The sequence below is a fragment of the Rhizophagus irregularis genome, chromosome 1 (assembly GCF_026210795.1).
Source record: "Rhizophagus irregularis chromosome 1, complete sequence".
Taxonomy (NCBI): domain Eukaryota; kingdom Fungi; phylum Glomeromycota; class Glomeromycetes; order Glomerales; family Glomeraceae; genus Rhizophagus; species Rhizophagus irregularis.
Window position 1 is genome coordinate 4,138,184 of NC_089429.1, and position 13,457 is coordinate 4,151,640.

At 30.0% G+C, this 13,457-nt stretch overlaps 2 protein-coding genes across 2 annotated transcripts; one reads left to right on the top strand and one right to left on the bottom strand.

Moving 5' to 3' along the window:
* Positions 1 to 892: 892 nt before the first annotated feature.
* OCT59_000833 (uncharacterized protein) lies at positions 893 to 4,238 on the bottom strand (the record flags this gene model as incomplete). Its single annotated transcript, XM_066139149.1, has 14 exons — positions 893 to 1,212; positions 1,286 to 1,407; positions 1,485 to 1,659; positions 1,730 to 1,860; positions 1,928 to 1,981; positions 2,143 to 2,197; positions 2,287 to 2,451; positions 2,520 to 2,714; positions 2,792 to 3,046; positions 3,116 to 3,176; positions 3,300 to 3,528; positions 3,601 to 3,833; positions 3,912 to 4,103; positions 4,176 to 4,238. 14 exons carry the CDS (start codon positions 4,236 to 4,238, stop codon positions 893 to 895), a joined length of 2,250 nt encoding a protein of 749 aa, XP_065988580.1.
* Positions 4,239 to 5,776: 1,538 nt separating this feature from the next.
* Positions 5,777 to 6,351, top strand: OCT59_000834 (uncharacterized protein; the record flags this gene model as incomplete). Its single annotated transcript, XM_025322943.2, has 2 exons — positions 5,777 to 5,814; positions 6,033 to 6,351. 2 exons carry the CDS (start codon positions 5,777 to 5,779, stop codon positions 6,349 to 6,351), a joined length of 357 nt encoding a protein of 118 aa, XP_025164937.2.
* Between the last annotated feature and the right edge of the window lie 7,106 nt (positions 6,352 to 13,457).

Genomic DNA, 13,457 nt, shown 5'->3' on the forward strand with positions numbered 1-13,457 from the left:
TTTTAGGACCTGGTCCGCTTCTGGTCTAAAATTTGGACCTAAAGATCTGCAGACCAGGTCCTAGGACCAGGTCTTTAGGTCCAGGACCTAGGACTTTACCATCCCTAGACGCAAATGTATCGTTCTTATACGATCAGGTGCTATGTTCTTATACGACGTATATGTCACACAATATAGGTCGTATAAGAAAGTATGTCGTACACGTATAAGAAAGATACATTTGCTAGTTTGTTTTTAGCGGCCTGATCTTTATTTGTCACTGCATAAAACATCACACCCTACCAAAAACTGCGCCCACAAAACTGGGGTGCATGAGTAATTATCACGAGTATTGATTATGCAATTTATTTTTCGGTTGTACAATTGACTAAAAAAAATAAAGTGCAGTAACTCACGCAGTAACTTTAAAACCGTTATATTATTTTCTCCAAGCCTGAACTCGTTGAAGTAAATATTTGCAAGAAAATTATTAACAACATTAAAGCTGAACGATATAATACGCAATTAAGGTATGAATATTTCAGCTGTGCAAACTAATGACCATTTTTTATGGGTGTGACGGAAACATGTACTGTATGGATTCCTATGTATGTATGTATGGTGGTCAATGTATGGTATACGGTGTACTTTTCATACATACATACTTTTTTATTAAATTATATAATTAGAGAAAACGTATGTATGTATGAAAATAAAATTTCACGTGACTATACATTGAATTCGGAAATTTTTATAAAAAAAAATCCCTACTGACTACTTCACGTTTTTGATTTTTTTTTAAAAAAAATTTTTTTTCATGTATTAGAACTGTAAACGCAATTTATATTTTCTTTATTATGATTTATAAACGTATTATTATAAATTTAACAAAAAAATCTAAATATATTTTTTTTTAACGTTTTTGTTGATTTTCTATTTCTAATGCTTCGGCTTTAGCTTCCATCATTCGTGCTTCAGCCTCAGCTACTCGTGCTTTAATTTCACGCTCCCTTAATATAATTTCCTTCTCTTTAAGTTCTAACTCAAGATTTTTTTTATGAATCTCTTTAGAAAATGTTTCTTCTTCATTGTCTGATAAAATATTTTCAGCTCTTTCATGATTTTCCTTTGATCTAATAGGTGTTCTACTATTAGAAGGTGATAATTTTCTTTTTTTTGATGACTTGGGTAATTTATCATTAAGAGATACTTTATTCTTTTGAATACGAGATGCTATATATTATAAAAAAATTTTAAAAATTTTTATAAATAAATAAATTAATTGATAAATAATGTTTTTACTTACTTTTGCGTACAATTGAATTTTGTAATCTCTTAACATCACTTTTGTCTCTATGAGTGTAAGGTACTCCATTTTTGTCATGAACTTCAATCGTTGTATAACACCTTGCATCGTACCTTTTTCCTCTTTAAATTATTTATAATTAATACATAATATTCATAATATTAAATGTAATTTGGTAATTAAAAAAACTTAAACTAACTTTAAAATGGCTGATAATAACTTCAATTGCTTTCCTTCTCTGTTAGCCATGGAATGGGCCGCTTCAGCATTATTAGTATCTGATCCACTTTTATTCCAAATCTCATGATCAACATTTGAAACGTATTTATTTAAGGAAGATAAAACATATGATTGTTGATAATAATTCAACCATTCTATAAGAAAAAACATTTTTAAAAATTTATATTAATTCTTTTAAACTTCTAAAATAAATAAATAATATACCTTTTATTCCTTCATCATTTGTATCTTCTATTTGTTGCAGAAGATCATGAACTTGTTCTTTACTAGTTGCATTAGGAATTTGTCGTATTAAATTTTTCGTGCTTATAGTAAATGTTTTATGAAATAAATTTCTAAAAAAAAAATAAATTAATTAAATTAAAAGTAAAAGAGATAACTATTCAATAAATTTATAAATACCTTTCAAAGTGTACAAGGCATGTTTTCAAAATAAATGTCAAGTGTGTTTCCCAACTTTTTCGTGATCCAAATCATGTAATGCTAATCCTAACCCCTTAGCCTGTGCAGCGTCCAGATCAGCCAGAATACATCCAATACCACTTCCATGAATATGTCGAAATTGAATAGATTGACCACTTACTTCACGAATTATTTGGAATAAAGATGAGAATAACCTATGATACCCTTCAGCAGTAAAAACATTAGTAAATATACGACAAAATGACAATACTTAAAAAAAAAACTATGGTTAGTAACATCATTAATGTATATCATTTATAATACATGATGGGATTAATTTAAATAAAAATTTCACTTACTCAGGTGATGTTTGGAATCATACGTGTTAATTTCAAATTCATTTATCTCTCCTTTTACTCGTTTAAAGCTGACATCAATTTGAAAATAATCAAGTGTAATTAATTTTTTAGCTTGATTATCAAGCATACAAGTAATAATTACTTGGCCATTATTTGAATAAAGATCTAAAAATAATAGTTATTATTAATGAGTAATTTAAATAAAATGCATAATAAAATTTTAAAAAATTTACCAATTTTGCGAACATAATTTATTAAATCTGATTTGGGATTTAATATATCATGATAAATTCCTATAACTCCTTGTCCAAAAGGATGCAAGGTCTTGTATGCTTTTCCTACTAAGTATCGTAATTTGTCTATATTATTGAGAGAGACATGAACTTCTGCCAATGTTTCTTTATTAAAATAAGCACTGAGTAGATTTCCTATTAGTTTAATATATCAAAACTAAATTAATTATTAATTGATAATGATAAATAATAATCTTATTAATATTTTATACCTGACAATATTGATCTTGAAGTAACATTATCATCTTGTTGAATAGCTTGGGTAATTAAAGATTCTAAGTTATTCTTAATTCCAGAAGGAATCCTCTCAGGTGCTGGGGGTGGATGATTATGTGTTCCTACACATACAAGTGCTACAAAAGGACATTTGACAATATCATAAGGAATAAATTTGATAAAGCGCACTTGACAAGGTTTGTCAATTATTTCTCCACGGACAATAGTTCCATTATGTGTATGTGGCATATCTTAAAATAAAAGAGATTTAGTTATGATTTAAAATAAATTTAATAGTATAATTAAATTTAAATAATTACCACATTTTTTACGTTTACAACTTTTAGAAAGTATCATACTACACTTTACTGTATCTTGTACCTAAATAATTGAATAATTTTTAAATTTTAAAAATAGAAAGATATAAAATAAATGGCTATCTGCAATTGCTTATAATTTCCAATTTGACAAAAAAAATAATAATGAGAAATAAATAATACTTACAGATGCAGAACCTGTGAATAGACTTTGAAGTAATGAAATATCAACTTCATCTTGTTTTATTTTGATATATCGATGCCACTTATCACCTTGTTTGTATTTGTTGCAACCGATAAAATATGATACAATATTTGTTTGATAATTAGTTATTCTTCCAATATGAGGTCCTCCATTGCATGGGATATTGTCTTTTTTGAAATTACAAGGAGTATCTTTTGCTGCCAAAAATAAACTAGTAAAAATTTGGATTAGTAATTAAAATAAGTTTTATACATTTGAAATTAACAATAATTAGTAAACTTACGTATATGTCTTAGCTTCTTTAGTATTATTATTATTTTGTTGTGTATAATGTTGAAAAATTTCAGAATCAAAATCAACACTACAGTGTTCTTGATTAACAAGTTCAGGATCAGTGAACTGACAAAACTTTATTCCTTGGCATTTTCTTTGATTTTTTTTAACGGGTATTCCTCCAAAAAAAGGGCATTCTTGAATATTTGTGGTACCGCCTGAACCATTTGTTGAATATTGAATCTACATTGTAATAAAAAGTATTTATAGTTAAAGATCTATAGCTTGTTGTTAAATTAAAGGTAAATAATATATACTTACATCTGAAAACGCGTCTGTATGATTTTTCCATCCAGTTACATTGTAAACGGTTGCAACTCCTTCTGAAGATGTATCTGGATATTCTATAGGAACAGTTGTATATATAACTTTGGGAACTCGCAGTTGAGAAGTAAAGAAAGCTAATGTTTCTTCGCTTTCTAATTCGTTTTCGCTATCACTATTATTCTCTCTCTATTTTTGTTTATTAGCTTTTAATAATTTTCTCTTTAATAAAATAATATAATTTGAATAACATTTACTTACCATTTTAATTAAGTCTTTCTCATTATAATCATCTATATCCGAAAGTTCAATAATCGAAGACATTATGAAGCTTGCGATTAATCGAAGATTGATTATGTTTTAAAAAGTGTATTCTGAAAAAAACGCGTTACAAAATTTTTTAAAAAAATGAATGTTACGTGTTGTATGTACTAGTTCTATGAATTTAACTTAAAAAGCTAAATCATGGTTTAAAAAGATAAAAAAGGAATAAAAATTAGTTTTATTAATCATTTTAACGTGAAAAAAACCCAATTATAGTTAAATAAAAAAATTCTCAATTAAAAAAATATACCATCAAAGTGCCTAATTACTATTTGAGATTCTGAAGATTCAATTAACTCCCATCCCTAACAGATTGGACCACCCATTTGCAGGAAATTTTCATTTAAATTGTTAACTTGCGGGAAATTTTTCAATTATCTACATAAATTACTATTTGATTAGATAGTTAATAAATCAGCAAACAAATACTTTCACACCCCCAAAAATATTTTTTCCTGAAACAGACATTTTCCGTAAGTAAATTATTTACTAACCTTTTTCCCAGATCAAATTAAGTGCGAAAAATGTCAAAAATATTGGAAATTCATTTATTTATATTAGATCGATACAATAAAATCTGATCTCGTAACACATCAATGACGTCTTATCAATTAATGTAACTAAATTTAATATATTACTATATATATACAAGAATATATCGAAAAAAAAATTTTATTTAATACGCCAACAATCTAATACAATAAAGGTAAATGAAATATTAATAATATTAATGACATCACTAAAAGAAATGATAACTTCTACATGTGCCTTGAAATCTCTTATAAAAAGAATCTTTTCTCTTCAATTACCATTAAAGAGGAATACATGCAATTCCTTAAAAATCCATAATGTTGCTGGAAGAAAAAACAACTTCTTACACTAAAAGTTACCCGAAAATTCTTTAAAACATTTGTTTCAAATTCCCAACAAATGACTTAAAATCGGAAAAACAGGAAAAAAGGCATTAATGTTTTTTCATAATGCCGTTAACCACTTTATACCAACCCAAAGATGCTTACCTTAATAGTTCCGTTCCAAAGGAAACTCTGAACCCTAAAAAAATAAGGTGCTAGTCTTTTCAAAATGTCATTAACATCGCGTCATTACAACTACACATTTATTAAGAAGAAATAAAAAAAACGGGTTAATATCGTTTTTAAAAGTAAATTTAAATAAAACTCTTACCACTTACCAGAAATCTGTTAAAAAAATAAAAAAATAAACATAGTTTCGTTTCAAAAAATTTGAGAAAAAAAAGAGCCAAGTCACAATCATGTGAAAAAAATGTTGTTTATACAATCATACGGTCATACTTTATTTTCTGGTTCGAGATAAATATACATGTACGAAATCATTACCATACATAGCATACATGTAACAGTTTGTAACACCATACATACATACATCGGTTTCCATACAATACTTGTTTTTTATATAATCATTTTTTATATAGTTTTCTAAGGACCTTACTAATACATTACTAGATCACAGAACGCAAACAACATAAAATTTCGGCAGGACTTTACTAGGTTAATGTTATGAAACGTTATTTACTTTCTGACACTGCATGTTTCGTGTAAGTTAACTGTCGACAATAACTAGACAAGATATTGAGTCTCACTCAAAAAGTTAATAAACGAACTGGTATCATTGACTTATCAACTTTATAGTGTGTTGTATTTTGTCAACAAATTTGAACTAGATTCGTGACTAAAAAGTTTTCTTGATGAGAATAAATGATAATATGAATACAGAAAATCTAATACGCTGATTCATGTGTTTCTTTCAACACAGGAAAATGCGTTCTGTCAACATCAATTGTCTAGTTCTAGGAATGCCATTCAGAAATATAATCTCTATCAAAATTAAAGAAAACGAAACGATTGGCGAACTCAAAAGACGTATTAAAGCTGAAAAAGATTACTTCGAAACTGCTGGCGCAAGCGACCTCAGATTATGGCGTACAAATACTCGTATAGGAAGCAGTAATGCAATTCCTTCTTTTGATCTTTCCGATAGCAACGAAATATTGTCATATTTTCAAATCAAAGATATTTGGAAAGAAGATCCTCCCAAATCTAATCTCCACATAGTTGTTAAAATCGAAGGTTAGTGTTGCTTTTTGCTTACGTTGGTCTTCCATTACAATAAATAACAAAAATACTTGCAATCAGTTGTTGCCCTCAACTGTATAATTTCTGGATACCCTTCTGATACGTATTACCGATTGAAATTTCTATAAAAAGAAATGTTGGCGAACTTAAGTCTATGATCAAAAAATGATGGAAACCTCTCTTTAGTCATATTGTTTCCAACGAACTAAAACTCATGGCTATAAACGTCCCTCCTAATCAGGTTATTGCATATGAAGAAGACAAGTGTCTCATGAAAAACTTGGACAAAATTAAGAGCGTTTTCACTAATTCAATCTACAATTATAACTTCGACCATCTTCATGTGATGATAAGTTCAAATACCTGAAAGTAAGTACATTGTAAAGCCATTTATAAAAAACTATATATGAGAAGCACGAGAAACAATTCCAATGGAAGATCACCCACGCAACGGTAACATTAGTCAAATTGAAGGACAAGTATTTCTCAGAACTTCATAATATTGAAAACCAGTCTATTAATCTTTATAGAACACATGATGGAAACACCCAAGGGGAATTTATTCGAAGTGATTCCATGCTAGAGCGTATCATGTGGTGGAAAGTTTTATAGAATCGATGTTAGTATAATCATCGAAGTTCAACACGAATAGCTACATCAAAATACTAGATTGTGTAAACAATTCATATTTTTGTATTTAAAGAACAGTTATATTTATGTACAAAAAAATAGAGACTTGCAATATTAGAATGATAAATAATTTCCACGAAGTCTTCTACTTTAACATAAGGTACGACTCATCATCTCGGAATATTGTTTTTTTTAATGAAGGCGTTGCATAGAAATGTAGATTACACTACAATAAATTTCGTGTTTATTGCGCCCTATCTTATTGGAGACACTTTAGAAGATTAATCTGTTATCTATTAGCGTACGCTAAGTGGACAAAGTGGACAATTATTTTTGACCACAGATATTAACAACATATAAAAAGGATCCTTTAGTGTACAAAAACAACAGATTTAATTCAGCCAAACCACGTAAGTACGCCACATGGGTACCTATAACTGAAGAGAATCAATCATCTATTAATTTATTATCGTAACAAAAACACAATGCATTCATTGCTTTATTCTAGTTGGAAAAAATAGAATGCACTTACAATCAGAAGACATAAACTCAGAAAGTTAATTACATTTGTGGAAATTCTGCTACAAAAATTTTACATACAAGTTCAGTCCCGAATGATATGTGGTCAGAGGCGCAAGTTGAGTAGTTACCCTTATATTCTGATTTTGCAACCGGTTCCTACGCAAGATATATTTTACATAGAATTTATATAGAAATAGGTTTAATGATGGTTCTGCGAAATATGATTATGTATCGCATCAGACAATTGCATGCAATAAACTGTCACGATTATCATTTAGTTATTTTTTGTTGATAATTATTTGGTATACAGTCTGGTATACATGGTCTACGTAGAACAATACATGAATTTTGTCTACGTGAGGCATGTGAAGGGAGATAGCCAACTGTGACCCAAAGTCATAGTTCGTAGTTGTGAACAGTGATAAACATTTAGCACTAGTGTGACTGACTCACACAAAAACAAATTCAGATAGTTCTGTGATAAAGAATAATGTAAATCGTTTATTAAATTAATGATGCGTGCCCTTTGAGTAGTCTCAGACTGGTGCAAAGCATCGTTTCGAAGAAGTGAAGTACATTTCTCTATGATGATGGTACTGTGTGATTCTCGGGATGGGGGATAATGTATGCGATACAGAGTAACTTAAACTATCCTTTTGGAATTCTAAATATTCGACACATGGTTGACAATTTTCCTTATAACTATTTGTTCCAGTTTTGTATCTCTTATAAAAATGCGATTCAGAGTTATGTAATAATTTTTTTTGCCTGCAATTCACGAATGCTTTATTTATCATTAAAAAATAAACTTGGTTCTATTAAGAATACGAAATAATCAAACCGATATATACCCGATATAGTCAGTCTCTATTTCCCCGTTTCGATTACTAAATATTTTGTGGCCGAAGCCTCTTTGCATACTCTTTTCCTCTTAAAGTTGTGATTCGTATATGATTATTGGGAAAATTGTCAGCAATAAACCTATTCCGTGGGAAAACAAATATCCGAAAAAAAAGTAGTTTTCATTGTGGCACAGGTAATCAGTAATCATTGATCGTTTCCAAAAAGCCGTTACAAATGAATCCCGCAGCACAAAAAATTGCCCAACAACGAGACTGTGACCTTAGGGTCACGGTTGCCTTATTAAAGTAAAACTGAGGTACAAATCTGGTAAATCTGGTAACGATCACATTGTGGCTTATGCCTTATAACTTATTTGTAGATTGCGTAGCAATTCTTTTTTTTCGAAAAGTTGTAATTTCCTAAATCTTGTATTATATGGGATAAAAACTGTTTACTGTATTTTGAATATTGCAACATTATACCCCGTGTGGAAATCTTTCTAAGACGTGTTTCTTGTTTGGGTAGACTATTTTTTGTACCCATAGGCAGAAACATTTGCGATCAACAGCACTTTAACTGTATATGATTAATAGACAAAGCGATTACAAAAGAAAATCATGTTTCCGATGAAATGAACTACCTCACTACACTGAAGGAAGATAAAAAGTAGTATTAATGTGTGGATCAGTCTCCTGCGGCTTCAGGTATAGTATATATTACCATTATTTTTTCGTTTTTGTATGTACGGTATTTGTAATTAATGTTTATTAATCATAACACGATATTCTTATTAATAGCACAATCGATTTCATATGAAACGAAACCACCTGAAAATCTACAATGAGGAACAAGAATATATAAAGAGTATTTGATGATTCATTGTTATCCGAAAAAAATGTTGAGAAGAAATTCGTTAACTATATGTAGCAAGATTGGATTCTTGAAGAAAGAACTTGTATATAGAAACTTGTAAGTCACATATTAAATTTTTTTGTACACGTTTTTTCATGATTCATTAATACAACATACAACAATAGTGCATAGGCAACAGTTGTCAAGGACATAGTTGAGAAGAGAGATGATCATAGTATACTGCTACGCAACCTTGGATTCCATTTTTTCTACACATAATTAACGAAGTAACACTTAAAAGTAGCTTTAGATAGTTCACTGAAACTGGACAACATTGTCATCAGTCGGAAGCTGCTCAAAGAGCACATGTAATATTTTATTTGTTCTCGTATTTTATATTTTTATGAGTTCCTGTCAGGATAACCTATTAATTTCCACCTCGCTCTTTTCTAAATGTCCACAACTAATAGACACAACAATAGTGTGAAAAAAATAAAGCTACTCATTTTTTATATTGCACAAAAATCCCCAATGTTTTTAATGACCAAATTCTCCCTAGTGAATGATTATCGTTATACCCCCTCTTTTTATTGTATTTTTCGATCTGGATGACAACACATTATCAAACGGCAATATACATGTTATTTCGTTTCGAATGAACCCCCATTTTATAAGTTGACAGACGATAACTATTCTTACTTTAGCATGTACAGATATTAACCGATCCTTACAGTGTCACCCATTGACACTGCCTTTTCTTCGAAAAGTCAGTTGTATACCAGTAAGAATACCAGTGTCCATCTTTGAGCAATCAGCTAAACATCTGTACAAGAACATAAAAATAACATTACTATCAACTATACACGTTGTAACATCTCTCTAATTAACCGAAAATATGTGTATTACATAGATGCGTATTTTTAATTGGTTTTCTCATAGTGTTACAAAACCAAAGGTGACAAATCACTATGCGTAGGACATAATTCTTGGTTTGGCTGGTCTTCGATATTAATATTAATTGTGTTTAATTTAGTATATTTTTCGTATTCATTTCAATCGGAGACTGCTTGAAGGGCACAGAAAGTGTAATATAGTGTTCTGCTAGTCTGGTTCATTCAATAAATTACCAATGTCATTGTTAAATATGTCCAATATATACTGTTCACAAATATAAGAGATATATATTTTGCTTACCACTGTATACTAGAGAAATTTACTAGAGATATAGGATACAAAAAAGGGTACGTTCACTAATTTCTCTAAGTAGCGTAATAAAGTATTGGAAATAGGTAATCTGAGAACATCTCATTGGAATAAAATAATTTCTTCAATCTTTGAGAACGGGTCACATGATACCCTGAACAAATGCGATCTACCCCAGTATCGCCAGAAAATTTTTTCACCCCCACGTGACTTTGGCAGGCATTATGAGATTTGGCTGGAATTAAGAAATTAACCATGTGTCGAATAACGTGTGACGAATAGGATTTTAGACACCGGAAAAAATTAAGTCCCCAGAATACTTATAAAAAATGAGAAAGTGGAGGGATGTGACACAGGTGACAAATTATTTAGGGTCACGTGGGGTGGAAAAATTTTCTGGCGATACTGGGGAAGATAACAAATGTGTAAAGTGTCATATGATAACTTTAGCTATTTATGGAGTGTGCATTATGTGTAACTCTATTAGCCGGCAACACAAAAATGGTACAATGATGCAATGACTACTAAAATAAATTGCGTATAACAATCAGCCACAATAGCCGCAGCAGTTATTTTTATATACCCCTTTTCTACTTGTATTACAAATTTATTCGGGAGTAAAAATTATTTTATCCACAACAATCATAAATGAATCTCTCACGTTGGCAGAAGAGATAAGACCGACACTGTTTTCAACTTTTTGTGTAAGGACAAGGCTTAGAAACTTGGATATTATTTCGGAAGGAAGAATTATTTGTCGTGCCTACTACAAGATTAACTTGAAATATACAGAACGAAGTTAGAATCTACAATTCTCGTGGGTTTAGGAGTACAAAGAGAAAAAAATATGTATCTCTGTCAGAAGAAGTCTTAACAAAATACGGCATTAATTTTAATGGTAACAGAGACTCACATCTACGTAATTCAAGATGACAATGAACGTTTCAATTGTATGGCAGATTGTTATTCAGGATGAAGCATTATGGGTCCTTAGTCATAGATAGTTTAAGAATCTATGCGTAACGAAGTATGTTTCGTTCATACTTCATATTGCTTCTCATATTGCAGGAGGTACGACGAATAAGGATTTAAGGTATGAAGCCTGAATATGAATAACTGGAGATACAATTTCTGGTGCTCGCACTGAGCGTTTTGCCCTATGAACCTAGGTTCCTAGAACCTCTTCTGTTAACAGCGTGGTTGAGCGGCAAGACGGTCATTCTATTACGTTGATAATTATTAGACGAGATATATACAAGGAAAAATCTCCATGATTTTCTAGTGCGTAGCACCCCTCGAAGAGTGATACACGTTCTCTCATTTACTTGTAATGATAGTTGATTTAACACGAATTATGCTCCATATTATAGTTTTACTCTCTTTCAATAATGATAAGTATATACTTTTATTCAGAGATTGAGCTACGCCCAAATATCAATTATAGCATTATTACGTCAAATTAAATTCTTAACGTACACAGCCACACACTTAACCTATTTAGGTTAGCATTTAGCTATTTTCATGACAACGATATTAATAAATATTTTGCTATACCCTTGGTAAATTTTATAGGACATATATTTTTCATGATATACGAAACAAAAGCGGAGTTGATATATGTATTTGACAAAGATCAATATCCTCCAGAAATTAAAGAACATCTCTCGTGATTCATTCTAAAACACATGAATATGATTAAACAATAAAATTTCATTAGTACATTAAACCGTGTATATGCACATGTATTCTTTTCTCCTTAATCTCTACCTTGTGATAATTTTTCGTCAAAAGGTAAGATGTTTCAACTATGGCGCAGTTACATGTGATTAGTTTGTGACAGTCTACTAAACTACCCCAACGGCACCCAGAAAATTCTTCGAACTCGGCCGGCGTTATGCACTGACACGTGATCGAAGAATTTAGGATGTGATGAATAAAACGTGACAAATAGAATTTCATCTACTTGAAAAAATCCAAGTCCCTCAGATAAATATAAACAGTGAAACTCGGACAGGGCGTGACTAGTGTTTGGATCCGTAACCGGATTCAACCGGATATATCTGGATAATTTTTTTTTTCGGATATCCGGATAATTGCGGTTTTTATCCGGATAAGAAACCGGTTAAAAATTATTCAGGTTGACCCGGAATCCGGATAAAAAAAAATTTTTTTTTGATTTTAATTTTATCCTTTTAATTTTCATTTCATTTGTAAAATATTCTATTTGTATCATTGATTTATTAATAAAAAAAGATTTATTTGTCTAATAAAATTATTTTATCATGATTTAGAATTTATTTTATGTAATACAATAAATCTTATACTGTTAAAATAGAATTATTCAATAAAAGAGTAAAAAAATATAACTTACTAAAAGATTTATCATTTTATTTAATAAAAATAAAATTCACTTTATTTAAAAACATTTACATAATAAAAATAAGACACTAACAAAAATAAATTTAATATCAATTATTCTAATACATCCTCATCCTCCACAAAATCATTATTTTCCACTTCTAAATCTGGTGGAAATACATTAATATGATCTATAGTTTGCATGTTGCGTTTTAAAAATACCATTTTTCTTACTAAACCAGGATCTAATAAACTTCTTTTTGCCGTAATGTGATTCCCTGCATCAGAAAAAAGTCGCTCAGAAGCTACAGAAGTAGCAGGAATTCCTAAGTATTTTTGTGCAATAATAGAAAGAATTGGAAAAATTTCTTTTTTAGTCTTCCACCAATTTAATGGATTTTTATTTTCTCTAGCAACTGGCAAGAGAAAATAAGTAGTAATTTCATCAGCTATTGTTGATGATGCAGTAGATTTTTCTGTTGTTTGAAATACTTTTCTTATTGATTTTTCACGCATCTCTCTATACTCATGTAAAGATCTTGTACTGGGAGTTGAACTTCTACTAGTATCAGCTGAAATTGTTGAAATTGGTGTAATTGTGGGTGATGGTGGAGTACTAATTTGTTGTTGCATTTCTCTTTTCAACTGATCATATTGTATCTGTAAACTTGAATGAATTTTTACTTTTATATTTTCA